General features: G+C 36.2%; 1 protein-coding gene across 1 annotated transcript; it reads left to right on the forward strand.

Moving 5' to 3' along the window:
* The first annotated feature begins 393 nt into the window (after positions 1 to 393).
* LOC106131468 (uncharacterized) lies at positions 394 to 3,310 on the forward strand. The gene is made up of 4 exons (XM_013330579.2): positions 394 to 588; positions 1,482 to 1,674; positions 2,533 to 2,660; positions 3,188 to 3,310. The coding sequence occupies exons 1-4, from the start codon at positions 394 to 396 to the stop codon at positions 3,308 to 3,310; spliced, it is 639 nt and encodes a 212-aa protein (XP_013186033.2).
* Positions 3,311 to 25,268: the final 21,958 nt, after the last annotated feature.

Consider the following 25,268-nt stretch of genomic DNA (forward strand, 5'->3'; position numbering starts at 1 on the left):
ATTTTACAATTGGTGCGGGCAGAGGGACATAAAAGATTTCTTCGACTAGTAAATTTGTGCCGTGTGGTTCCCGGCACAAATTAAAAAAGAATAGGACCACTCCTTCGCATTATTATACTTGTATAATAATGCAACTTTTTAATCTGTATGCATGTGTTCATTAATAAAAAATTGAAAATCAATTAAACTACCAAGAAAAGAAACTTTTACAACTGTCACAGTTCATTTAAAGAAATAAAATTCCATAGCATGCTGCAGTTGCCCATATCCCGAAAAGTACTTAGTCAATTAAAAATATCACATGCCACCTCTACGCATACTAACGTCTATGATCGCTTCACCAAATTTCCACACGTTTCAAATCAGTCCGAGCCTGACATCTTAGCCCACATCATGTTCCTATTAATCCTGTTCCTACTTCCATACATTGAAGCTCACAAAAATGGGTCCCTATGTAATGGGTTCCAGGCTAATTTTAACTTTAAAGACGTAATTGGCTCGTGGCATGTCGTAGCTGTAATACCAGAGAAAATGTTTCCTGATAAAGAAGTCGCTTGTTTCAAAGTTGAGTTCAGTGAGACTGATGAGGTAAGATTCTTATGTTTAACATATATTATACTAGCTTTTATCCGCGGCTTTGCCCGCGTGGATTTAGCGCCATCTACAAAAAAAGCGACGAATTAAACGCAACCTGCTGAATTTAGCACCGCCTACGAAATAATTCAGGTTTTACGCAAATTCCACGGGAACTTTACTGGTTTACCGGAATGAAAGCTAGCCTATGTTGTCCAGACTTTTAATTAAATCTACTCGTTCGTTAATTCCGTGGTTGACCCATGAAGAAGTAACGCAGAGAGAACCTCTGGGTGCACATTCATACATACATATAATCATCCTTTGTGGGGTAGACAGAGCCAACAGTCTTGAAAAGGCTTAATGGCTTAATGATGATATTTAAATAGTGACATCGCCTATAAGGAGAATCGCAAGTTTATAAGCATATCACTTAGTCGCCTTTTACGACATTCGCGGTAAAGAGATGTGGCTCTATTCTAAAGTCCCGAAAACCACACGGCACACTTGGGGTAAACCTCTAACCTGGACTAAGTAGGTCAGATTTTAACACAGAGCGACACACATTTACAACCTTTGCAGGGTAACCTAGGGAGGCTTCACTAACTTCTTCTTTGTCGTTACCTTTTCCTACTTTTAACGTCTGCTCGGCACAATGTGTTAGATTTTCCAATTACTTCTGTCACTCGCCATCTCACTGGTCACTCCCTTTCTCCTCATACTATCCTTTACGCTGTCCATCCATCTCTTTTTCGGTCTTCCCCTATTTCTTAAACCTTCCACTTCCATATTTAAGGCTCTTTTAGTAACATGACCTTCTCCTTCCTCTCCTCTTATTACCATTCATCTTTTCATTTATTGGCTGGAGGCTTCACCAACTAATCTGCCTGTCTCTTTTACTCCCACAGGCCGGACTACGTTGGCTAGCCAACAAAACATCAGAGACGCCCCACCAATTAAACGTATCAGACATCAAAGGCCCTATAATTCGGCAGCGTTACCACACGGAATGCCCCTTCGATGTATGGTCAAGGTCTGTGGACGGAGTCGGCGGCTGCTTCCATCAGGCTCTGGTTTTGGATACTGATGACTGTGACACGTGTAAGTACGCGACTCTTTCCCGGAGGGGTAGGCAGAGACTACTTCGCTTGCGACTACTCGCGTGCTTGCAGATGATGTTATTTATACTAATCTGTTTTTCCGAAGAAAATGCTGCAGTGCAGTTTGTTACCGCTTCTTCTGCACTGACGCCTTGGAAGCGGCAGTAAACTTAGTTTTAAGTAATTTATTTGACGTCAACCAATGTTGTTAAACCATACGTTTTGACAATTATCAAGCGATACGAAGTATCCTATAATAATGAATAAAAATTTTGAATTTGAATTTAATAACTTTCAACTATATTTTGTAAATATCACGTTTTTTGCAGTCAATAGGGTTTACAATATGGTTATTATTATCATACAGATCTTAGGCCTATTCTGAATATACATACATACTTACAGTCACGTAGTTATCCTTTACGGGGTAAACAGAGCCAATAGTCTCGAAAAAGATGCTAAAAAAACATTTTTTACAGTTTGGCTTTATGATTTAATTGTCTTTTACAGCATTCAAAGGACAGTATAATTATTATTTGCCGTGTGGTTCCCGGCACCAATACAAAAAAGAATAGGACCACTCCATCTCTTCCCATGGATGTCGTAAAAGGCGACTAAGGGATAGGCTTACAAACTTGGGTTTCTTTTTTAGGCGATGGGCTAGCAACCTGTCACTATTTGAATCTCAATTCTATCATTAAGCCAAATAGCTGAACTTGGCCATTCAGTCCTTTCAAGACTGTTGGCTCTGTCTACCCGGCAAGGGATATAGACGTGAACATATGTATGTATGTATGTATGTATAATTATAAAAGGAGTTAGTGTCAGGTATTTTACAGAAGTTTATACAATTTTTCAGACAAGGCGGTAGCTGACAATGCAATGATGCAATTGCACTTGGTAAGTGCTGGAGATGGTTCTGGAAAATTCCTTGTGCAGATGCTATGGGGGAAGATGATAGCCGCTGTTGTGTACCGACGCAACCAGGTATTTAGTAGTTTGACTATAGGTTACAAGGTACATACTCACATACATACATACATACATACATATGATCAAGTCTTAATTTCGTTACAAGGTCATAATTTAGAAGAATATATATTTTAACTTAATATGTTCACTGCATACATACATATGGTCACGTCTTTATCCTGTGCGGGGTAGACAGAGCGAACAGTCTTGAATGACCGAATGGCCACGTTCAGCTATTTGGCTTAATGATAGTATTGAGATTCAAATAGTGACAGGTTGTTAGCCCATCGCCTAAAAAAGAATCCCAAGTTTGTAAGCCTATCCCTTAGTCGCCTTTTACGACATCCATGGGAAAGAGATGGAGTGGTTCTATTCTTCTTTGTCTTAGTGCCGGGAACCACACGGTGAAAAAAAAAAATATTTTACTAAAAATGTTTACTTTTGTTATATTACATTTTAATAACATAAAAAGAGAGGTAGGTGTACCTTTGTATTGTTGGCGTAAATAAATAAAAAAACATGATGTCATCAAATAATTTCAGGGTATAACCGAAGACCAGCTCAAGCCAGTATTTGAGCTGATGTCCAAACTCCGGGGCCCACAAAGGATGCCCAAGATCTGCGATGTTCAGCTGAAGAACTTGCACATTCTTCACTACCACTGAATATAATAGCGCCATTGTTTTTTGTATTACAATGCTTTTGCTAAAAGAACATACGTGTATTATTATCAGAGATCGGAATAGATAGATTGATTTTATGTACTTGCATCATGAATTACCATAGAAAGCATAACATGGATAAGCCTCTTCTCCGGGATTCCATTTCAGTACTTACACTTACAGTAAACTACATTGTCCGCGGGTATCATAGGACTACATTTTACGTGAACAAAGTCGCTACAGGTACCACTAATATATCCCACTTGTAAAAATACCGGAAAAAATGTTAATAATTTACAAATCCCGCAATCCCGGAGGCATGTCCATATTAATATATACGTTTCAGTTCATTGACCCCAATTCAATCTACCTATTTCGATCTCTGATTATTATTAGTTTAACCTTTGGATTGTTTTTAACAGCATGTATTATTTTTTATGCACTTCCACTTGCCACGATCTCTGCATACTTCTTTCGATTCATCCAAAATGATGAGTATAGTTATGCATAAAAATAATCACGGCTTTATCCCTTACGGGGTAGACTGGAAAGTTCAGTTCAGTCCACGTTCAGCTGTTGCTAGCCTATAGCCTTAAAAAAGAATCCTAAAACAATTATCATAAGCCTTTTCCTAGATAGATTCTTACAATCTCCACCCAAAAGTAACTATCAAACCGAAAAAACAACACGCGATCAAAAGGTAGTTGCTATAAATAAAAATTAAACACTCCTACAGCATTAAGTCCATTACAATATACCACAATTATCAAAGCGACTATTCCACATAAAATACATACATTAATATTACGACAAAAACCTGTTTAGAAAATGGACGTCATAAAGTTGAAACCTAGATTTAGAACACGTTATATCATTGGGTGTGTTCGTCTGCGCCGCACCTCCTAAACTGTACAAATCGCGTTTGAATTCCCACAACGTCACTTGTTACAAACAGGTGCATTAGTTAAGGTTTATCCACCGTCTATCATGCAAGTGTGGTGAGTATGATTTGGAGGAAATTAAGGATAAATAATTATTTAAATTTTAGAATTGAATAGATTGATTTTCAAAATTGGATACATGTTATCACTTATTGACGTCACATAACTTAAATCTAATAATAACTACTACCGCTTCCAAAGCGCATGTGTAGAAGAATTTCGTATACTACATATGATCACGTCTATATCCGTAGCGGGGTAGACAGAGCCAACAGTCTTGAAAAGACTGATAGGCCACGTTCAGCTGTTTGGCTTTATGACGGAATTGAGATTCAAATAGTGACAGGTTGCTAGCCCATCGACTAAAAGAGAAATCCCAAGTTTATAAGCCTATCCCTTAGTCCTTAAATTTCGTATAAAACAATTATTATGACAATGTATTCTCTCGTCCACATCTCTATTCTAAGTTTGGACAATTGTAAATTTGTCGTTATTGACGAAAATGCTGCAGTGCTGTTTGTTACCGCTTCTTCTACACTGACGCTTCGGACGCGGCAGTAAACTTAGTTTAAAGTGATTTAAGTTTGACGTCAACCAATGTTGTGAAACAAAAAGATATGAAAATTATTATGTCATATTGAAATGTCCCATAATCTATACTAATATTATAAAGCTGAAGAGTTTGTTTGTTTGTTTGATTATAACATCACGCTGCAACTATAAGAAGCAACAAAATAATAGAAAATGTGAAAAAAAAACGGGGAAAACTATTTATCCTTGAGGGTTTCAGTGATGCTCAAAATAACTATTCCACGCGGAAAAAGTCGCGGGCACAGCTAGTAATGGATAAAAGTTTTGATTTGATGATAATATATATGTCGTGGTTATAACGTGCAAATATTATAACAAATATATTATATCCCAATTTCTATACCATCATGGATTTCCTATGCTTTAACACATATCAAGGTGATGAATGCAATCTGTGTACAACAAAGCTTGCTTGCTTATTTTAAATACTTTAAGCGATAAAAGCGCTTTACACATACATACATATGGTCACGTCTACAACCCTTGTGGGGTAGGCAGAGCCACAGTCTTGAGAAGACTGATAGGACACGTTCAGCTGTTTGGCTTTATAAGAGAATTGAGATTGAAATAGTGATAGGTTGCTTGCCCATTGCCTGCAAGAGGAATCCCAAGTTTTAACTAACCTAACCCTTAGTCGGCTCTTACGACATCAATAGGAAAGAGATGGGATGATGGTCCTATTTTTTTTCTACTTGTGCCGGGAACCACAAGGCACTTTTGAGAAGATTTAGATATTTTATTGCAATACTAGCTGTGCCCGAGACTTCGTCCGCGTGGAATAGTTATTTTAGGCATTATTGAAGCCCTCAAAGATCAATAATATTCCAAGTTTTTTTTTTTTCACATATTCCATTATTTCTTTCTTCCTTATAGTTGCAGCGTGATGTTATATAGCCTAAAGCCTTCCTCGATAAATGGTCTATTCAACGCAAAAATAATTTTTCAATTCGAACCAGTAGTTCCTGAGATTAGCGCGTTCAAACAAACAAACTCTTCAGCTTTATAATATTAGTATAGATTTAAGAAAAAGTTTATTGTTTTCTTCCTGCATTACTTTAGTTTAACAACTTAATCGCTAAAATTTATTTTAATTTAATCGCTTCTAACGCCTCAATAAGGGAAATGAAACTAAAAGTAACTTTTTTTACAATGTATACCTTAAATTACGCCCCTCTCCCGCAGGGGTAGACAGAAAATACATCCTTCCACTTGCCCCAATCTTTGCGTGTTAAAAATTCCACATGAATGAGATTTTTTAACGTACATCCTTAAAATCACGCGTCTTTCCCGGAGAAGTAGACAGAGACTACATTTTTCAACTCCCCATCATTCCAACATTTTTATTTATTCCATATAACTTTTAAAAAATTTAAAAACATTATACAACTAAAAGAAATTCTGTAAAATGTAGCAGTGAAATCGCTTACCGCTGCATTCCCTTGCAACGATTTTGCAAATGGTGAATGACGTCCGTAATGCATTATACGCGGTGCATTGCTGTCTTCAAGCCCCACCTTCAGAATTTGCATTTGCGAGGGTTAATGTACTTACTGCATTATTTATTTTTATTATATTGTTGGTTACAATCAATCAATTAATCAACCAAAATATTTGATTGATTATAACTCAAATGTATAAGCACTAAAAAAATATACAATTTTTTGGTTCTATGACTTCATCTTTTACGACATCCATGGAAAATATACGTAGTGGTTCAATTCCGGAAACCACACGGCAAAAAGATACTATACTAACTTTTTTCTTATTCCTTTCTCAAAACAATCCCCTCTACCCTCTGTAACTATCATCTAACCAACTTTACGCAGACAAATTAAAAATGCATTCCACCCTTTAAAACTCCACCCAGGTGTAAAATTACTTGAGAGTCTGCCACTGTCGCTTAATTATTGGATTTTAACTTAAAGTAAGAACACCTTTGATGGTTAAATCGGGTAGTTAAGTGAAAATTAACCGGTTTCTTTTGAGTAGAATTGCTTAATGCGTAAAGGGTTGGTCGTGACGGCTTCAAGTGATTTCAATTATGAGATGAACACTTTAAGATGTTCAATTTTAATGAACAGGGTTGTAATATACGAGTACGTTAAATGTATGTAATGAAGCAATAAGCATGTGCCAATAGTTATAATATTTACTTCAGATTTGTGTGGTTTACGGCACTTTAGTGTATGTCGTAAAAGACGACTAAGACTATAATAATGAATAAAAAATCTGAATTTTGAATCAAAAGTCCGTAACCGTAAAAATTACATAAAACATCTGAAAAATAATATCCAAACATTTGGAATTACCAGGCGTACATAAAGCTGGAGTAGTTTTAATTATTCTATTATCAAAGCGACGAGACACGCCTCTGGTTTACAGCCGGCTTAGTACAAAACACGCCAAGAGAATTGTTAATTCTCACGAAACTGAGAATTTTTGACTATATTCACTGCTTTTAGGGGGTACAATGAGATCGAAATATTATAAAATGCCGGTTAAGTATCGTGTGTCAGTTTATTTTAAACTAGGTACTATTAAGCTTGGAAAATAGGCTTCTCAAATCGAGGATTTTATAAAGGTCTCTATCTTCCTCTTGGTCTTAGTTCCAGTTGCATCCTCACCTCTCTGGAGAGAAGCTCGGGGTATGCCTTTGACCATGGATCCTGGATTGGGTGAGTCAGGTTTTTACACGAAGCGACTCCCATTTGACCTCCGTAACATTATCAGGTAAACCTAATCCGTATTGCATCCAAGGTTACACATTCAGTTGCCTGAATGTGCAGGTTACCTTACGATGTTTTCCCTCATCGTAAGAGCATCTAGGATTATATAGGTGATAAAAATTCGTTACATTACTACCGGTTGTCGGATTAATTCTTTAAAGATATATTGTAAGACCTTGTTGCTTAAAAGTTTGTGTTTCAATAAATTATGTAATAGAGCTGCCATTTTACTATTTTTATACTTACGCCTTTTTATTTTTGTTTATATTATATTTTATAATGAAAGCAGGTTGACTAAGCAGATATACAAGGAGAGTGTGGAGGGAAAGATCGGAGTGGGAAGGCCTAGACGTACGTACGTACGTATCTTGATCAAATTAAGGACGTCCTGGTAAAGGGTCAGGTCAAGAGTACCCGAAACCGCCGAGCTTGCATGAAGAGTAGAGTAGAGTAGTTATGAATGTGGATGAAGCGAAGGAAGTATGCAGAGATCGTGACAAGTGGAAAGAAGTAGTCTCTGCCTACCACTCCGGGAAAGAGGCGTGATTTTATGTATGTATTATATTTTCATATTATATTTTAGTTTATAAGTAGTAAGGTATATTATGGAATTATAGTCAGGTTTTCTTGACAAACAAGTCTTAAAAGTTGAAGAAGTTCCCATTGTAAGTCGTACCTTATACAATTCCTTTTCAACCGTCGCTATAAAGCGCACAGATACACTCCACATAAAATATTTTAATTATATTTTATCACCACTAAAGTCGTGTAAATGAAAAACTGTTTCAGCTTTTATGAAATCGTAAAAAACTTGTCACTGAGATTTCGAATGGACAAAACCAAACTTTTCGTACGAAACGCGGTGGCGCCACTGTCTTCGTCGGATCATAAAATCATTATGGAAAATCTTTAGTTCTGATTTTCTCCGCTTGCGGAGAATAAATTTGCAGCACTAAGAAGTTTGATGTACCTCATTGTCTGAGTTTTCATTAAGATTTTTATGTTCATTTCTTATTCAAAATGAACCTTTGATTTCTTTATGGACAAAGAAATAAGATGTTTAAACCAGATTTATTAAGGCTACTTACGTGTCTTACCATTAAAACAATAATGATATTGTTTTGTTTAGTCTGAGGATAAAAATTAAGATTTTTTTAATTGATACGTCGTGTTTTCTTTCATTACACGGTAAGAACACAGAGTTGCCGTGTGGTTTCCGACACCAAAACAAAAAAGAACAGGGCCACTCAATCTTTTTACCATGGATGTCGCAAAAAGCGACTAAGGGATAGGCTTATAAACTTGCGATTTTTAGGCGATAATCTAGCAACCTGTCGCTATTTGAATCTCAATTCTATAATTACAAACAGCTGAACGTAGCCTATTAGTCTTTCTAAGACTGTTGGTTCTAATATAAAAATTTAATTGTCTATCCCATAATATTCAAAATCATCAGTCATCGAGGGGAAGCTGTGACAACTGTAATTACTTTCAGCCCCTAAGGAACATAGGTAATTAAAAGTTTAAACCAGTCTCTTATTCGATTTGAACTCGAATCTGGGACTCTATTATCTTATTTGTTTATTATATTCAGTAGGGAGCTGTGTATTGTTTCTTTTTTTATTTTAGAAGGGCAAATTATGTTTCTTCTATCAGTATAAACATAAGCATGAAGCGGCCATTTTGTACACAGTTAGGGACTGTATTGAATTGATATCGATATATTTTAAATAAATACCGATATATTCCGTCAGAAATTCCCCATGAACCCACGGGTGGGTACAGCTGGTGGGTGAACGGTTCGTGGTGTTAATAAACGTAGGTGTAAAAATAAAAGTTTTAATTCGACTTGTAAGATCGATGAAGAGGAGCCTGAATGACCGTATGACCACAACCCTTGAATTGAGTAAGTCAGGTTTTAACACGGAGTTGTTTTTCACTTATTAAAGGTGCTAAATGTAATCAGATCCATTCGACTTTACAATAAAAATCAGACAAGTACATTCATACATACATACATATGGTCACGTCTATATCCCTTGCGGGTAGACAGAACCAACAGTTCTGAGAAGACTGAATGACCACGTTCAGCTATTTGGCTTAATGAAAGAATTGAGATTCAAATAGAGACAGTAGGTTTCTAGCCCATCGCCTAAAAAATAATTCCAAGTTTGTAAGTTAGTCTTACGTTAGTCCCTTAGTCGCCTTTTACGACATCCATGGGAAATAGATGGAGTGGTCCTATTATTTTTTGTAATGCTGCCGTGAACCACACGGCACAATCAGACAAGTATTTAAAACAAAACCGAATGAAGCATCAACGACTGATCACATCCATAAAAAAAGTTGACCGTAATGTGACGTCGTCCTGTTGTAAGGAGTCTGCCACGTCAAAGGTCTCGTTTCCGATATATAAAGTGAAATAAAGACAGCGGACGGAGAGTAATGATCCGAAAGCTGCAATGAATGTTTTACTTCAACTTGGAACTTTAAAGAGTGGATAATACCATCTTCAAATAATTTAATTTTGTTATTAACTGTCTCTTCCTTTTTGCTTTCACCTCATCACTCTGGAGACGAGGCTGGGGTTTACCTTTGACCATGGATCCTTAATTGGGTGAGTCAGGTTTTTACATGAAGCTACTCCGATCTGACCTCCGCAACCTTTCCAGGAGGTTAATTTGGTACAATAATATAATACTAACAATACTATCCATTGTTTTGGCATATATGTAGTTTTTTTCCAATATTGGATTAGGCTTTTGTCTTCCATCTCACCTGATGAGTGACGATGAATTCTATTCAAGGATACCTATTTGTTCTACTTTTTAATGTCTGGGAATATAGTCGTAGGCAGCTCATTCCAGACCTTAGCTACTCGAACAAAAATAAAACTGTCAAAACGTTTAGTTCGACTATTTTGTATTTCAACGAAAAAAGTGTGAAATTATTGTCTCCGTCTCGTACTCCGATGTAGGAATGGTTAATTAGTTAATACATGGTTGCAGTAGTCAGCAGTTACTATCTATAATATCGATAGTTCTATCGATACTAATGCTCTCACTCAATAATCGATAGCCTATCAATCGGCAAAAATACTTTTAAATATTATTCTAGGACAGCTCTTTATATTTCCAACGTTCCTCCACGTCTGCCAAGATCAGTCCGATGGCGGCAGATAAGGCGCAGACTTTCGAGTTTTTCTTTCTTATTTATTGGACACACAGAATGTGGGCAGAGGATAAATGGCTTTCTGTAGTTTTTTCACTGCTTGTTAGCGTTCGACCAAGGAAACGAATTGGGACGGTTTGTCAGTGTAATTGGACCAAGTGGATATTGGCATGTTTGTTTTAATGAAAAATGTAGGTGATGAGTACTGGCCTTATTAATAAAAAAAACGTATATTTCGTTTCTTTAAAAAGAACTTGTATTTTTTTTAGTTTTTTTTTTTGTCAGAGAAAGGAAAGAACCAAGTATAGGATAGTGATTAGTTTTCGAAAAACGAATTTGATAGCGTTTATGGTAAGATTTGTATTGATAAAATTAATTTAGGTATTTTAAACTAGTTGTTGGTCGCGACATCGTCCGCTTTTTTTTTAAACTTAAAGTGTATGTGAAGAATTTTAACTTATTCCAATGTCTAAACTATATTACTGCAAAATCAAAAATCCGCTGTGTAGTTTTTGCGTGAAAGAGTTACAAATGCACCTACACACATCCTAACAAACTATCGCATTAATTATATTAGTCTTAGTTAGTTAGTTAGTCTACTCTACTCTATTTTGCCCACGGCATCACACGACTGCAAATTGTATTGACAATAATTTATTCTCTGAAAAAAAAAATGTTTCAAAGCAAATGACCCTAAGTTGAACCACGAAGAGGCCATTGAGAACACATGTTCTGAATAATTCAGAGGAAAACCATGGCCGGCAGAAGAAAACAAGTCAAGCGGTCACTCAAATGGACCTTGCTGGGAACCCTTTACCCTGGTCAATATTTATGGAGCCCTGAATAAATCTACTGGACAAAAGGGATACAAAAACGATTAAACAACTTTAGACTCTACTGCTGATGATGTAGAATCTAAATTTCTAGGTAAGAATACTTCAAATGATGATCAAAGGAATTTCGTTGTTGTTATAACAGGTGTAGGATTGAAATTTGAAGATTAAGGGTGGAAAAGAGAGTGATTTAGATCTTTTAGCGTATTTGGAAGTATGTGGCGATGAATTTTGATTGTTGCGGCTTTTTGAGTGTTCTTTTGTGGTGAGAGTGGTCAGTGATTTCGTTATTGGGAACACATGGGTCTGTGAATTTAAATCAATTTAATAGTTCTTAAACAAAACTAATCTGCCGTTCAGTAGATCTGGTGAAAGGTGACTAAAGAAATTAGCTCTAATTGAAGTAGATCGCAATTGAAAAAGAGAATAGGATCTCATCACTCCATCTCTTTCCCATGGATGTCGTAAAAGGCGACTAAGGGATAGACTTATAAACTTGGGATTCTTCTTTTAGGCGACAGGCTAGCAACCTGCCACTATTTGAATCTCAATTCTATTATTAAGCCAAACAGCTGAACGTGGCCTTGTAATCTTTTTAAGATTGTTGGCTCTGTCTTCCCCGAAAGGGACATAAACGTAATAACATAATATATGAATGTATGTAGGTCGCAACTAAGAAAATCCCTCGGGCAAATATGAGTGTTAAAATTTACATGCGCCTATGAGCCGGCTTTAAAATTACGAATGTTGATTCTATGTACATCTGAAGCGTACTTAAAAATATTTATTGATGAATTTGAACATTAAAATTAGTTTAAAAAAATATATAATCCACTTAGATATTCATACGAATAAACAGTACAATTCAGAAAACGCTTCGCATGTGGGATCAAGTGGCATAAAGGAAGGATATATGCAGCTAAACCCATAAAGATTTTACTGCATACTAGAAGGACGTGTCGCGAAATATTCCGATCCGATAGATTATGAGACAATAGACGATGGTTGGCTCAAAGCTTTTACGATTCGTGAATCATTTGCTGTAAAACTGAATTTCATATGGAGAACTGCTTGCAGTATTGGTTTGGTACATATATATGTACATATGGTCACGTCTATATCCCTTGCGGGGTAGACAGAGCCAATAGTCTTGAAAACACTGAATGGCCACATTCAGCTATTTGGCTTAATGATAGAACTGAGATTCAAATAGTGACAGGTTGCTAGTCCATCGCCTAAAAAAGAATCCAGAGTTTGTAAGCCTATCCCTTAGTCGCCTTTTACGACATCCACGGGAAAGAGATGGAGTGGTCCTATTCTTTTTTGTATTGGTGCCGGGAACCACACGGCCATTGGTTTGGTACATTGGAATTAAGAGGATTTTTTTACTGAAATTCAACACGAAATTATCATATTTGTGACTTCTAGTCTAGTAGCGAAGAAGACATAGTGTACGCCCGCTGCTTCTCCCTTGCAGATTGTAAAAGTCTATTAAGGGAAAGGCTAATTTACTTGCGATTCTTCTTCAAGACGATGGACTAAAAATCAGTGACTATTTGAATTTAAATAAGTATTTTCCAGATTGAGGCTTCATATGTGAGGGTTAAAGACTAAATATTCGTATGTATTTTCTGTACCGTGTGGTTCCCGGCACCAATACAAAAAATAAAAGGACCACTCCATCTCTTTCCCATGGATGTCCTAAAAGGCGACTAAGGGATAGGCTTACAAACATGGGATTCTTTTTTAGGCGATGGGCTAGCAACCTGTCACTATTTGAATCACAATTCTATCATTAAGCCAAATAGCTGAATGTGGCCATTCAGTCTTTTCAAGACTATTGGCTCTGTCTACCCCGCAAGGGATATACTCATAACCATATGTATGTATGTATGTATTTACTGTAAGTCAACTCAATTTCCGGACGATTATCCTAGTTACAACCTAATTGAAAAATAGCTTATCCTTTAGACACCGCTCACGAAATTCCAGTGACTGCTGAATATTGGACTTCGTGACTTGTAAAATGATAAAATTATATTAATTTTACATACATACATACATAAAATCACGCCTCTTTCCCGGAGGGGTAGGCAGAGACTTCCTCTTTCCACTTGCCACGATCTCTGCATACTTCCTTCGCTTCATCCATGAATGTGGATGGAATGGACTCTCTTCATGCAACCTCGGCGGTTTCGGGTACTTCTGATCTGATATTAATAAAATGTATATTAATTTTAACATGTCTATATTCCAATTTCTATGTCTTTCATTGATTAGACACCTTGATTTCTGAACGTTACCACAGATAATGCTAAAATCCCGTACACTACGTCACTCCAATCCCTGGGCTTTCCACCAGAATTGCACACTTATGCTTCACGATTCACGGCCGTAAAATCGATAGTTTATTCAAAGCAGGTGATCTCGTATATCTTTTATGAGCGTTTCTAATGCGAGGAATGTAAATGGAAGTCGTCGTAATTTTGGTATTCAATTGGTATTGTTTATATAGCTTTAGGTAATAGTAGGTATATGAGTATTTATTATAAAATATAGTATCTAGGATCCATGGCCAAAGAGATACCCCGGGTTCCTCTCCAGAGTGGTGAGGATGCAACTGGGACTAAAGTTATGAAGATGAAAAAGATATATACATATTTATGTTAAGTACCGCTTTTAAAGCGTCAGTAAAAAGAATAGGTTTATTTTCAAAATTGGATACAAGGTATCACTTATTGACGTCACATCACTTAAATACTATATAATTATAACTACTACCGCTTCCAAAGTGCATCTGTAGAAGAAGCGGCGGAACAAACTACACTGCAGCATTTTCATCGGATGTCAATTTACAAATATAGATTTCTTAAATCTAAATCATGGACGAATGCACATTGTCTACATTAAAAAAATAAAAAGAAGGAAGAAAAAGCTGTAACGAACATGATTTGAGAAAAATACTTAAATTTGAAGCATAGGTATTCTACCAATGGCCATAAATATGCATACATACATAACTACATACATAAAATCACGCCTCTTTCCCGGAGGGGTAGGCAGAGACTACTACTTTCCACTTACCTTGATCTCTGCATACTTCCTTCGCTTCATCCACATTCATAACTCTTTTAGCCATAGATATGTTGGTCGCAATTTAACTCAATTAATATACAGTAGACTCGGAACTACACAACTATGTACCGACGCAAGTACTAATGGATTACCAGTGATTTGCATTTAGCAATGAACCTTGCATGCAACAATGCAGCTATTGTTTGACGCAGATAAAACATTTGTGTTAATGAAATAATATCTAGTTTTTTTATACATACATACATATGGTCACGTCTATATCCCTTGCGGGGTAGACAGAGCCAAAAGTCTTGAAAAGACTGAATGGCCACGTTCAGCTATTTGGCTTAACGAAAGAATTGAGATTCAACCAGTGACAGGTTGCTAGCCCATCGCCTAAAAAAGAATCCCAAGTTTGTAAGCCTATCCCTTAGTCGCCTTTTACGACATCCATGGGAAAGAGATTGAGTGGTCCTATTCTTTTTTGTATTGGTGCCGGGAACCACACGGCACCTAGTTTTTTTAATTTTTTTATTTAATGTTAATTATTGAATGTCGTAATTTTTATTGTTTTACAATGAAATAATGACATAATGGTCATAATTAGACAGAGCCTACATATGCTGCTTATTTAACACTAGCTGTGCCCGCAACTTCGTCCGCGTGGTTTAGTCATTTGGGCATCATATAAGCTCTCTAGGATGAATAATTTGCTCCGTTTTTTTCACACATTCCATTATTATTTGCTCCTTACAGTTGCAGCGTGATGTTATATAGCCTAAAGCCTTCATCGATAAATGGTCTATTCAACGATAAAAGGTCTATTTAGATAAAATATATATTTTCGACGCTTCAATAGGTCTGTCATTAGGCTGAGACTGCTGGCTCAGTCTAACCCGCAGGGGATATAGACGTGATTATATTATTGATACAAAATCAACTTGGGGAATATAATTTTTCTATATGTATGTTTGTAACGCGATAACTTTCGAATCGCTGGTCTAATTTTGATGAAATTTAAAAGGTGTATAGAATATGTCAATAAAATTTTTAAGTTCGTAGGGCAACAAAATCAATTAAGTCGTCTTTGAGGTATTTACAATTATGCATACATACATACATATAATCACGTCTATATCCCTTGCGGGGTAGACAGAGTCAACAGTTTTGTAAAGACTGATAGGCCACGTTCAGCTATATGGCTTTAAGATAGAATTGAGATTCAAATGGTGGTAGGTTGCTAGCCCATCGCCTAAAAGAGGAATCCCAAGGTCGCCTTTTACGACATCCGAGGGAAAAAGATGGAGAGGTCCTATTCTTTTTTGTAATGGTGCCGGGAAACACACAGTACAATTATGATAAAGATTAAAAGTGTACTCGAGGCCTTAGTTCGCGGTGAACGACTAGATATGCTGGCAATATGGAAAACATAAACCGACTAAGTTACTTTTTACTAAGTCGCATTGAACGACTAGTTAGATGTGCTAGCAATACAGAAATTATAACCCGACCAAATTACTTTTCATTTCACAATTAAGAAATTACAACTCGTCATTTCCGCATAACACCATTCGATGGACGCGTGTCGACATAAGGCTCCCTCCACACGGTCCAGTGGAAAATAATTGTCTTCCAAATAGGCGCGGCGCAAACTAATTCCATTGTGTGCCTACACAGATTGAAGGCTACGCCTATAGCGTTACATGTCTAGGCAAAGCAAATACAGGGCGGAATTAATTATTGATTTTTACAGGTCAATAAAAAAGTAATTAATCCTTTTTTGTTCCTTGTTGTTCCCGGTACCAATACAAAAAAGAATAGGACCACTCCATCTCGTTCCCATGGATGTCGTAAAAGGTGACTAAGGGATAGGCTTACAAACTCGGGATTCTCTTTTAAGGCGATGGGCTAGCAACCTGTCAGTATTTGAAACTCAATTCTATCATTAAGTCAAATAGCTGAACGTGGCCATTCAGTCTTTTCAAGACTGTTGACTCTGTTTACCCCGCAAGGGATATAGACGTGCCCATATGTGTATGTATGTTGTGGGATTGGATAAATAGGTAAACCGACGAGCTTGCATGAATAGAATTGAAAAGAAGAAGAATAAATTATGTATTTTATTTATTAAATCTTAATTTTGATCAAATTTTCTCGTTAGTTTTTATATTAAATAAATTAGTTGAAATATAATTGATAGCAATATAAATTAATTGGGAATTACTGAATTACTCCTGAATTGTAGTAACTCTACGCTATGAAGTCATTCTTAAAATATTCGTCCAAGAAAATTTGCAACAATGCTTTGGGGCATCACACAATTCACTCTAAAAAAAACTGAAATAACTCAAGGATTTCATTATTTTACAGAAAAAAAAACATAAATCCTAAAAAATTCACAAGAGTTATAGCTCAACTTTGATATCTTGTCATAACTTTAACGCTGGAGTGCATAACTTTATGAGCTCTTATAATTAGTTTCCTTGTTTCATACATCATGCAAAACGTTGGAAGTTTTTAGTGCATAGTTGTTTGAAGCAAAAAGAAGTATTACTTTTCTGGTAAACAAGTAAAAAGGTAATGTGCTGTGTTGTGTTACAGAACTGTGAATCTCACAGAGTCTCGTTTGATGTTTTGACGTTATTTTGTGTTTCTAAAAATTAACTTTAGTTTTTTTTTATTAAGTGTGATCCGGACGTGTAACAGTAAATAATGTTGTAGCCAAACGAAATAGTGTCATGTTATTAGCACAGATGAAATAAAAATTTAATTTATCCTTTTTTTGTGGATAAATAGAAAAAATATGAGAAATGACATTATTTATGTTCAAAGATTTTTTTTTATATTATTTATCTCTATTATTATATTACCTTTTACTTGCGGGTCCCCTAGCGTAAATAAGTTTTCCTGGATTTAAGTTTTTAATTTACAAAAAAACAACTTGATTTCTGAAAAATGACCTAGCACCATCATTTTGATTTCTTAGATTAAATAAAATATTTATTCGACGAGATAAAATAAACACGGTAGCTCTAAACATCATCAACTCTGTGTTATGTTACGCTGTGGTGAGCAATCAGCCGTTTTACTGCCCTTTGTCTTCTTAAATCGTCGCGCGGAGACAACTAGTGTGCACTCGCCCTAATGTTAAGTCATTTGACCTAAAAATTTACACACGAATTGGCGACTTAATGCAGATCCAAAAATGTTGAAAAGAATTCATTTTCATCGTACGTTATTGTATTCTATTATTGACTAAGGTTATTCTATACCTGACGACCTTTTGCTAGATCGTCTCCGATTTGATCAGGGTACGTTCGTCTAGGCCTCCCCACTCCAACAGTCCTATTCACAAACTGTTACAACGTATTCACAAAACAAATTCTCAGACAAAAATAAAAGATAAATTTAACAGAGGATCATTTTAAAATAATAGAACGTGACCAAGTGATTGTTTCCAACCGACGACGCTAATTAAGGTACGCTTCAGTCTTTTTTGTTTTACAGCTTCGTTTCAGCATATTATAATACATACATACATATCATCACGCCTGTTTTCCATTGGGGTAGGCAGAGACTATGGAATTCCACTTGCAACGGTAAATATATATAAATATATTAAAATATACGTTATTAATAGTAAAGTCTTGTTATTGAGAAATCCATGGGAAAGGGATGGAGTGGTGCTATACTTTTTTCTATTGGTGTAGACAGAGCTAACAGTCTTAAAAAGACTGATAGGCTACGTCTAGCTGTTTGGCTTAATGGTAAAATTGAGATTCAAATAGTTACAAGTTGCTAGTCTGTCGCCTAAAAGAAGAATCCCAAGTTTATAAGCCTATCCCTTAGTCGCCTTTTATGACATCCATGGGAAAGAGATGGAGTGATCCTATTCTTTCTTTTCTAATGGCGCCGGGAACCACACGGCACCTAATATGACTTAAAAAATTAAATATCAGCATCTAATGCTCAGTGTATAACTGGAATGACTGTATGGTTGTCCGTCTGTATCAGATTTTTGCGACAGTCGTAAACCAGAACAAACAGATGTAATGCGGCGGAAGTGTAGTATACAGTGAGATGGTCAGACAATTATACCACCTTTATTATTAGTAGTTAAGACTTTCAGGTCATAAACTGTTGAATAAGTATTGTGCCGTGTGGTTCCCGGCACTAGTTCAAAAAAGAATAGGACCACTCCATCTCTTTCCCATGGAAGTCGTAAAAGGCGACTAAGGGATAGGCTTACAAACTTGAGATTCTTTTTTAGGCGATGGGCTAGCAACCTGTCACTATTTGAATCTCAATTCTATCATTAAGCCAAATAGCTGAACGTGGCCATTTTTTTTCTCCCAACATAAACCTTTTGTAGGACAAAATAAGTTTATGTTGATGATACATACATACATATGGTCACGTCTATATCCCTTGCGGGGTAGACAGAGCCAACAGTCTTGAAAAGACTGAATGGCCACATTCAGCTATTTGGCTTAATGATAGAATTGAGATTCCAATAGTGACAGGTTGCTAGCCCATCGCCTAAAAAAGAATCCCAAGTTTGTTACCCTATCCCTTAGTCGCCTTTTACGACATTCACGGGAAAGAGATGGAGTGGTCCTATTCTTTTTTGTATTGGTGCTGGGAACCACACGGCACACGTTTATGTTGATGATATTTATGTAATTGTACAGTTTGCATGAAAGGATTGATGAATGACTGAAGCTAAAGAATATAATAAGAGAACTGGGATATTTTTATTTTTTATCGAGTAGACAGTGCCAAAACTCTGAGTATTTAGTGAGGTAACTGTGGTCAGATAATAATAAAACTTCTATAAGTAGTTCGGGCTAAAGAACGTTTTTTTTTTATCAATAATATGTAATTTTATAAAATAAATAACAACAATATTCGACTAATAAGAAAAATTAATATAAAAAAAAAAAAAAAAAAATAACTCACCTCTAGCACATCAAAACTTACATGGCAAGACTAAGCAAAGTGAGACTCCATCTCTCTCTTTTAATTCTGCACAGATGAACAGACGGATAATAAGGTACGATTTTTACCTTTTAGATACGTGACTCTAAAACTTCCAAAGAAAATGTCAACGTGTGTACCGTGTGGTTCCCGGCACTAATACAAAAAATAATAGGACCACTCCGTGTCTTTCCCATGGATGTCGAAAAAGGCGACTGAGGGATAGACTTATAAACTTGGGATTCTTTTGTTTTAGGCGATGGGCTAGCAACCTGTCACTATTTGAATTCTATCTTAAGGCCAAACAGCTGAACGTGGCCTATCAGTCTTTTCAAGACTGTTGGCTCTGTCTACCCCGCAAGGGATATAAACGTGACTATATATATGTACGTAAAATGTCAACGTATAACTATTTTCTTTTAAATCTAACATCATTCATTGCGATGGTATTACCAAATACCATGCATGTGGAGGTACCCATATAACTCCCGTAAATTTACGGGAATCATTCGGATGCCTACAATTGTTGGTAGTGTAGTGGCCGCTGTCCGCGTTATTGAGGCGAATTGTGGACACCATACGGCTAATACGACGGGACCAAGAACAGATTAAAATGGAAGTGACAAGGAGAATGAATTGTTTATTTAGATACATACATATACATACATACACATACATACATATACATACATACATAAAATCACGCCTCTTTCCCGGAGGCGTAATTTCCACTACATTTACATACATATGGTCGTCTATATCCCTTGTGGGGTAGACAGAGCTGACAGTCTTGAAAAAACTGATAGGCCACGCACAGCTATTTGGCTTAATGATAGAATTGAGTTTATTTAGATGTTTGGTGTAACGATCTGTTTCACGTTAACTAAATGAGAGTATATACCGTTAAGTGATCATTTCGTTTTCCGTCTATCAAGACACTTTTTGTCAGAAAAGCGTTAGGCAAAATAACGTTAATGTTTATATTGTTAGTTGATTAAGATTCAAAGGTAGATTCTTAAAAAACTTTAATCATAAGTTTGTCAAAAGCAAGATCTAACATTATAATAATAATTAGGGAATATATTAAAAACCCTCGTACAGATCAGTTATAGAAAAGAATAGAATAGATTTATTTTAAAAATTGGATACAGGGTATCACTTATTGACGTCACATCACTTAAACCACTTCCCTTTCACAAAGCGCATGTGTACAAGAAGCGGCGGAACAAACTACACTGCAACATTATCATCGGACGTTCTCGGCATTCGCATCTTTTTGATACATTATATCAAAGTGACATATCTAGTCTATACTTTACATCACTCTACAAGGTCGTAACTTCTCAAGATGTACAATCATGGCCCCGGGGTATTATAGGGCACCCTTGACATTTGCTGACTGAGGGGCAGAACGGTTTCTTTGGAACCGAATTGTTTTCGATATATTGCACCTACAATGTCGCCTCTTTACATTCTTGATCTATTTCAAGTTGTGATAATGACATTTCTTTGAGATGAAAGTGAGAGATTCCGATTTAAATGACAGGTTTCAAATGACGAATTCTGACAGGCTTTGCTAGCTCATCGCGTACAAGAAGAATCCATAGTTTATCAGCCTATCCCTTAGTCGCCTTTTACGAAATCAACGAGAAAGATATGGAGTGATCCTATTCCGATGCCGAGAACCACACGGCGTTCTCAAATGTACTTTTATTTATTTTTTTCCTGACTCCTCCCGGATCATCCTGGCTTAAGTCCCGGTTGCATCCTCACCACTCTGGAGAAGAGCCCGGGATATTCAAATTCAAAATTTTTATTCATTATTATAGGATACTTTATATTGCTTGATAATTGTCATATCTTTCGGTCCCACAGCATTGGTTGACGTCAAATAAATTACTTAAAACTAAGTTTACTGCCGCTTCCAAGGCGTCAGTGCAGAATAAGCGGTAACAAACTGCACTGCAGCTTTTTCTTCAACAACGTAATGCAGCATATGCCTTTGATAAATTCTGGATTGGTTGAATAAGGTTTTTACTCGAAGCGAGTCCCATCTGACTTCCGCAACCTTATCAGGTAAACCATCCCGTATCAGATCCATGGTTACCCATCCAGTTGCTTGAATGTGCAGGTTTCCTCACGATGTTTTCCCTCACCGCAGGAGCATCGGCTAGTATTCAAACTAATGTACATAACTTCGAAATTCTCGGCCTCTTCAGAGTGGCGAGGATGCAACCGAGACTTAATCCACGAGGAAGTGGAGTAAGGGAATCAGTTAGCAATGAAACTAATGTGTGGATAAATAAAAGGAATGAAGTCTAAAAAGAAAATTGCGAACAATCTTAACAGTTCCCTGCATTCATTAGGATGATCCAACCCACTAGATGTCACTTCACTTCTGATTGGGGACATAAAATGCCCGAAGACGCGTCTCAAGATGTTCAATTATCCAGTACAAGTGCACCCGATTGAGGTCATTGTTTTGAGTAGTTACAGTTTTAGGGAAATCCCCCACATTTTATGTTCTTTGCTTCAAATTAGCGCTTGATTTGTCTTTTTCCTTTTTTTTAGGCGTAAAGTACATTTACCTACATGCGAACATACATATAGTCACGTATATCCCTTGCGGCCACAATCGCGTGCAAGAGGAATTCTATGTTTATAAGACTATCCCTTAGTCGCTTTTTATGACACCCATGGCAAAAATATGGAGTAGTTCTATTCGAAAGCGCCGGCAACCACCCGGCACAAAGAATATGTATTATAGAATAATTACGAATCTTGCTTTTTGATTTCATTGAAGTACACTTATTGAAACTAACTTTGAAAACGTTAGTCAATCAGTCTGTATTATAGGTATATATTTAAAGTAGTTTCAATTTCAAATGTGAATAAAATCCCTTTCAAAATCAATTAAAACTATGCGTGTCAACAGAATAAGTATGCACTGAGCAAAGCTCCTCCACAAAGCAAATCCGCCGAGTCCGATTGATAGCACTGTGTCCTAATTAAAGCCATTACGCGCTAATTAACGCCCTGAACAGAGGTGGGAATCTGGTTATGTTCAGACGGTGACATCGGCAATTTTTCAATTGATAGTTTTCACGAATTAGCGGTTTTGGATTGGAGTTTTTAAATGTGGAGTTGGATTTTTTAAATTTGTATATCAATAGATTCTAGAGAATAAGATATTCAATAAGATATGCATGATTTGATAACGGTTTCTTTTTTCCAAATTTCAACTTAAAAGTACGTGTATAGTAGGTATATAAATATTATTATGTTATATATCGTCTGTAGCATACTGACGAAACAAAATTCAACAGAATTGACCTGAGGCAAATTATATGTTTATATTTTTTTAACAATATTTTTAATATCTGAAAATTGACAGAACCGATTTTGTTGCTCTACGACCATAAAAATTCTGTTAACAGGTCCTACACACCTTTTAAATTTCATCAAAATTGGACCTACGATTCATATTCAATTTAAAAATTTTACTCATTACTATAGGACATTTCAAATAATATATAACCAAAATATTTAAAAAAGGTTATCGCGCTAGCAACATACACACATTCAAATAATAGTAATTTCCCCCCAGGTTGGTTGGTTGGTCAATAAAATGGAGGATATTTCGAAAACCAAAAAAAATCCATTTTTACTATTTGATTAAAGAATTCTAATGAAAAAGCCTTCTCCATATTATTTTCCAAACAAAAATGGCTATTGTTCAGAATTGCCAGCCTAACAGAATTAGGTTTACTATCGCGTTAGTACCACTATTCCCAATTAATGGGAGGGGATGAAAGGGAGGGGGTGGCAAACCTGATGAGACTGTAATCTTGTTAAGGCCTGATGACGATGACGGAGCCTGATGAACATGACTTTAACTAGGTATTCAATCAATCTTTACTTATCTGTTGTAAAGTATATATCCTGACTTATGTTGTAAGTGCAAAAGTTTGTTTGTTTGTTATCTTCTGAATGAACATTCTTAAATTTTACTTATATAAAGCAAGATTTTACTTGCAGCTTAGCCCGCGGGAATTTGGCGCTAACAACCGAAGAATTTAACGGCATCTACAAAAAAGCGACGAAATTAGCACCACTTATAAAAATCCTACGATTTAAAACATAAAGATACGAACAAAACAGGATTTTTGCAAATCCCACGGGATTTTTTACCAGAATGAAAGGCACCCTATGCCTTTCTCCTGACTCTTAATTATATATACGTGATATTTCAAGAAAGATTAATTCAGTAGATAACTCGTGAAAGGGTAACAACAACAGACAAACAAAAAAAAAAAAATAAAAAGAAAAATATTTGAAAGTAACATTTAATTATAAAAACACTCAATCAGTAGGAAGTACTTTACACTGTCGGTAATTTATACGAAAATTACAGGTTTCAAAGCTTTCTGTAAGTTAATATAAAGCTTAATGACACAATCATCGACAAACGACACGAAATAGAGTCATTATCATTAGTGCAGGAAGTTCTTACTCGAATGAAAATGAATTGTCTAAAATTATAGGTTTGTCGGAATTAGTTTCATTGATAGGGATTTAATTTACATTATAAGTTGCAGGTCAATTGATAACTTGGAATCACAATCAGATATCCTCCAATTATCTTCTGCCTTGTTAATATACATATAAGTTTCTGTCTGTCCGTATGTGCAGACATTCGCTAATAGATTCTGACCGAATAACTTTGAGTGAAATGAATGAATGAATTCATTCGCGGTGTAATTAACGTCAATATTGAGTTTCTATGTATGTTTGTTTGTTTAAATGGCTAGTTTACATGATGTAACATACAAACATACATATAGTCACGTCTATATCCCTTGAGGGGTAGATATAGCCAACAGTCTTGAAAAGACTGAAAGGCCACGATCAGTTTTACAGCTTTATAATGGAATTGAGAAATGAGATTCAAATAGTGACAGGTTGCTAGCCCATCGCCTGCAAGAGGACTCCCAGCCGCCCGTCGCCTTTTACGACATTCATGGTAATAATCTATACTAATATTATAAAGCTGAAGAGTTTGTTTGTTTATATGTTTGAACGCGGTAATCTCGGAAACTACTGGTTCAAATTGAAAAAATATTTTTGCATTGAATAGACCAGTCGTCAAGGAAGGCTTTAGGCAATCAGAACATCACGCTGCAACTATTAGGAGCAAAGAAATAATGGAAAATGTGAAAAAAACCATGAAAATTATTCATCTTTGAAGGCTTCAATGATGCCCAAAATAACTATTGCATGCGGACGAAGTCGCGGGCACAGCTAGTCCTAACTAATATTACAAACGAACTCTTTCTGATTAGCCTGGGCTTGGAAGTCGTCTCGAACTCAATTCGAAGCTGACTTATTTTTTTGTAATATTTGAATTCCTAACATTATATTTGCAAACGATTTCTAACTATAACATCATACTTACCGTCCGCTTTATCAGTAATTTGTGTCATGTAGTCATAAAAGGCGACTAAGGTAATATACTTATACTTTGGATTCTTCATTTAGGCGATGGGCTAGCAACCTGTCACTATTTGAATGTTAATTCTATCATTAGGCCAAACAGCTGAACGTAACCTTTCAGCTTTTCAAGACTGTTCACTTTGTCTACCCCGCA

The sequence above is a fragment of the Amyelois transitella genome, chromosome 20, assembly GCF_032362555.1.
Source record: "Amyelois transitella isolate CPQ chromosome 20, ilAmyTran1.1, whole genome shotgun sequence".
NCBI lineage: Eukaryota > Metazoa > Arthropoda > Insecta > Lepidoptera > Pyralidae > Amyelois > Amyelois transitella.

What these genes read in the sequence shown, in the direction of transcription:
- LOC106131468 (XM_013330579.2), top strand. Translation starts at nt 394, where the DNA reads ATGTTCCTATTAATCCTGTTCCTACTTCCATACATTGAAGCTCACAAA. An exon ending in AGTTCAGTGAGACTGATGAG is followed by an intron (nt 589 to 1,481) that starts GTAAGATTCTTA and finishes TTACTCCCACAG; the next exon opens with GCCGGACTACGTTGGCTAGC. An exon ending in TACTGATGACTGTGACACGT is followed by an intron (nt 1,675 to 2,532) that starts GTAAGTACGCGA and finishes ACAATTTTTCAG; the next exon opens with ACAAGGCGGTAGCTGACAAT.